The 4,350-nt window shown below is 26.4% G+C and overlaps 1 protein-coding gene across 1 annotated transcript in view; it reads left to right on the top strand.

The window, feature by feature from the left end:
* Positions 1-245: 245 nt before the first annotated feature.
* LOAG_18649 (leucine-rich repeat protein SHOC-2) overlaps positions 246-4,350 on the top strand; it is a gene marked incomplete at both ends in the record, with an annotated part of 5,418 nt that continues 1,313 nt past the window's right edge. Inside the window, 9 exons of the mRNA XM_020451313.1 lie at positions 246-254; positions 727-795; positions 1,080-1,295; positions 1,559-1,775; positions 2,456-2,658; positions 2,897-3,001; positions 3,591-3,705; positions 4,021-4,115; positions 4,199-4,316. Coding sequence (XP_020304912.1) covers positions 246-254; positions 727-795; positions 1,080-1,295; positions 1,559-1,775; positions 2,456-2,658; positions 2,897-3,001; positions 3,591-3,705; positions 4,021-4,115; positions 4,199-4,316 — 1,147 coding nt within the window. The remainder of the gene's footprint in view (positions 255-726; positions 796-1,079; positions 1,296-1,558; positions 1,776-2,455; positions 2,659-2,896; positions 3,002-3,590; positions 3,706-4,020; positions 4,116-4,198; positions 4,317-4,350) is intronic.

Raw genomic sequence — 4,350 nt, 5'->3', positions numbered from 1 at the left:
AATTATTTGTCTTGAAAATAAGTAAAATCAGAAATTATCACTTAAGTGGTAAAATTAAATTTAAATATTTGTTCTTTTTTTTTCTTTTTTTTTTGCTCATCAAAAAATATGAGGCAAAATGGGAGAGGATTAATAAGCTAGATTAAAAGAAAATATTGCCATTTAAAAAGGAACAAACAAAACAGGATCTTCTTAGGTACAATCTATTTCTCGAGGGAGTATAAAATGAAGTTTTAACCAAGTTTATGAACTTGGTTATTCCTGACAAACCATCCTTAATAATTATCAGAATATATATTACTACTGATAGGGATTAACAGAAATTACTTTACTTACGTAATTAAACTGGTAGGAGACGATTACTTTATTAAAATAAAACTTTATTTACTATAATGAACTATATTATGGCAATATTTTGTTCAAAATAAAATGGAAATTTTTTCTTCAAAAAAGTTTTATTAAGAAAAAAAGCTTCATTTAAAAAAATTTCAAATCAATGAGTTGGCGGAAAGATTTTAAGTTAAATTAAAAGGCGGGAAAATTTATTTTTCTTTCTCATGCAAAAAATAAGAAACATTATTGTACTTGGCTTTTTTTTACATTGTTGATATGACTTTTTGATTCAATTATCTGGAATTTTAGAAATTTTAAATTTAAAACCTTTCAAATTAATTAGCACAGTTTCATGATTTCTTTTTTTTGCGAAGCACTGATTAGTTTTTGCAGGATTTACAACGAGATTTGCAAAAGTGCAAGGATAATGAGGAAACACGATTGGATTTAAGTTCTTCCGATGTAAGTTCATCTCCTTTCATTGCTACAATTTGTCACTTAAAGATCAGTAATATTAGCAATAATCCATTTTTGCAAACTTACTGTTCATTTATTAACGGTTAATCTATGAATTTTTGATTTTTAGAATGTAAAAATCATTTAATTGAAATTATATAAAATAATGACTAATATAAAAGTCGAAATTAGAAATGATAATGTGAATGATTGATATTGCTTTTGTTAAAAAATATGCTAATATGGGCTTTTTTTTTTCTATGAATTATCATTATTGTTTCTTATTTCAGATTGTAAGCATTCCATCATCCATTCGTGATTTAGTCCAATTAACGGAACTATTTCTGTATAAGAACAAACTGGCAGTATTACCGAATGAAATTGGTAATTTAGTTAATTTAAAAAAATTGGGTTTAAGCGAAAATGGTCTCACATCATTACCGGATACACTTGCTGCACTTACCCGTCTTGAAACACTCGATTTACGTCACAACAAATTATGCGAGGTCGAGGTTGAAAAATTAAAAATAAAATAATAATGAATTTGAATTTTACTGAAAATTTTTTGCAACAATAATTCCATTCTCAAAAACAAAATGAAATGCAATAAAATATGAATGGATTCGAATTTTGATACATTCTTAAAATTTGCTAAAAATTTTGATTATATAATTGTCGATTCTGGATTAAGTTATTTTGCCCAAAAAAAAAAAAGGAATGATGATTGAAAGGTATAAATTTGTGAAATTTCCATTATTTTTATTTTTAGTTGCCACCTGTTATCTATCAGATTAGTTCATTGGAAACATTGTGGTTACGGTACAATCGAATTGTTTCAATTGGTTCCGAGATTGGTCGTTTAAAACGATTGAAAATGATTGATTTACGTGAAAATAAAATACGCGAATTACCTCCAACAATTGGGCAAATTAAATCGCTTATTGTATGCTTACTTAGTTACAATCATTTAAGAACTATACCTGAAGGTTTGTTTATATTTGATCCTATATTATCATTTCTATTACTGTTTTTATCTTTATTATCAATCTGTTAAACATTTTTGTATATTTATTTCACTGCTACACATTCAAAATATAAGCGAAACTATCCGAATAGAATATTACATGTTTTATAAAGTTCGCTAATATTCATGAAATTAAAAAGTGATAACTTTAATTCTTGCAATTGGAATGGCTATACCTAATATATAATTTGCTAATATTCATGAAATTAAAAAGTGATAACTTTAATCCTTACAGTTAGAATGGCTATACCTAATATATAATTCGCTAATATTCATGAAATTAAAAAGTGGTAACTTTAATTCTTACAATTAGAATGGCTATACCTAATATATAATTCGCTAATATTTATGAAATTAAAAAGTGATAACTTTAATTCTTACAATTAGAATAGGTATACCTAATATATTTTTATCATTCTAAATTATCCTAAACGTATTACTCGTACAAATTTACATTTTAAAATGAAACTAATCACTCAAATTTAATCTGATATTGTATCAATTGAAATGAAATTAATTATTCAATCTTTAAGTGCATTTAAATTAAAAAGGAAAATGAGATTTTGTCATGATTCTACTTAGTGCTTTTATATATACTTTTTACATATAAAATATTTTTGAAAAATTCTTTTCAATTTTCAGAGATTGGTCAATGTTCAGAACTTACACAACTGGATTTGCAACACAATGATCTCGTATCGTTACCGGAAGCGATGGGTAATTTGCAAAATTTGATTCGTTTGGGTATACGCTATAACAAATTACGACATTTACCATCCGGAATGGCATTTTGTCATAAGCTGGAAGAGTTCATAGTTGAAAGCAATCAATTGGAAGCTTTACCGGTTATTATTTATTCTCATTTGTAATTCTATATAATACCATTATTTAAGTTACGAAATCAGTTCAAATTGAAAATTAAATATCTAAAATGATTTATTAAATAATTATGAAATTTTTGGATTTTAAGTTTATTGTTATCAGTTTACTAATTTCATATGTTAATTAAGGGGAGTTTTTCTTCCTTTCTTTTTTTCTCACTGATTCTAAAACAAAAGATATTCCTTTTATTTTTATTTTTAGGAAGGTATGCTTGCTTCATTACCCAATCTTAAGACAATTAATTTGAGTCGTAATGAATTGACTGTTTTTCCATCTGGTGGACCTCAACAATTTGCATCATGTGTGGTGTGTCGTTTTTTTTTTTCTTCCCCGGAAAAATCATAATTATTTCTAATTTCGAAAAGAGAAAAAAAAAGGAAAAACAGCGAAAGATTTGGAACAACACATTTAACATTTATTGGATTTCATCAAATTTTACTTTTCATAAAATATATTCCAAAATACTAATACATCAAGTTCACTGGTAACAGCGCTAACACTAACACTTTATCAAAAAGGAGAAAAAAAACAAGCAAAAAAAAGTTCTTAGATACTCTGAAACTTAAAGTACTTCGAGAAACTCTTGGGAATTGCATTCTAAGTTATCGGCTTATCTTTGTAACAAATTTATTATCATTGTGGTGATTGAGTACTACTACTACTGTTATGGAATTTCTACGTTTATCACTTTTAATTCTGATCACTTCAAATTACAAACATAATATGTTCCCACTTCAATGTTATTGAAATATGAAATAAGACTTGACACTTCCTGCAAAGCTTATTATTATTTTAATGGTAAATGAAATTATTGGAACATTTTGTGGAATATAATTGTATTTCTTATTTCAAAATTAATTTCGAATATGCATTTCTATTTAAATCTTAATTTCAGTCGATCAATATGGAACATAATGCAATAGCAAAAATTCCATTTGGGATATTTTCCAAAGCAACAGGTTTAACCAAACTTAATTTGAAGGAGAATGCTCTTACATCAATGCCACTTGGTTGGTTTGTGAACATAATTAATTTTATAGTATGTAATAACGAAGTATACTTATGCAAATGTACACGCACTTATATTACTAGAATACTCTTCCATTCCTATAGTTTTAGATCCAAATGTTCTTTTGTTCCATCAACATTTAAATTTCATTTTTTGATTTTTAGTTTTCCGAACTCTTTTGTAAGATTTTCCTAATTTTTCAGCTAGGATTTTTAAAATATTTATTTCTTAACAATTAGGAATTTGCATTTGTCTATATTTTGTCAGGTTAATGATTAGTTAATTTTTGATGAACTTTTCCGATTTTCCATTCTAGATATGGGTTGTTGGCTAGCGATGACAGAATTGAATTTATCCACCAATCAACTTCGTGTACTTCCTGATGATGTTGACAAACTTGTTAATTTAGAAGTATGTCAAACAATATTGAAATAATACTTTGACCAAATTCCTATTCCTGATTGATATTTGTAAAATTGATGAACTCTTTTCAGGTATTAGTATTGAGTAACAATATGCTCAAAAAGCTTCCATCACAAATTGGTAGTTTAAAAAAGCTTCGTGAATTGGATTTGGAAGAAAATGAATTAGATGCAATACCTAATGAAATTGGTTAGTTCAAGTTAAAACTTCTCATTTCTTTTCT

This window comes from Loa loa, assembly GCF_000183805.2.
Source record: "Loa loa unplaced genomic scaffold supercont3.422, whole genome shotgun sequence".
Taxonomy (NCBI): domain Eukaryota; kingdom Metazoa; phylum Nematoda; class Chromadorea; order Rhabditida; family Onchocercidae; genus Loa; species Loa loa.
The sequence above is the reverse complement of the archived record's forward strand: the minus strand, read 5'-3'. Positions and strand labels throughout refer to the sequence as shown.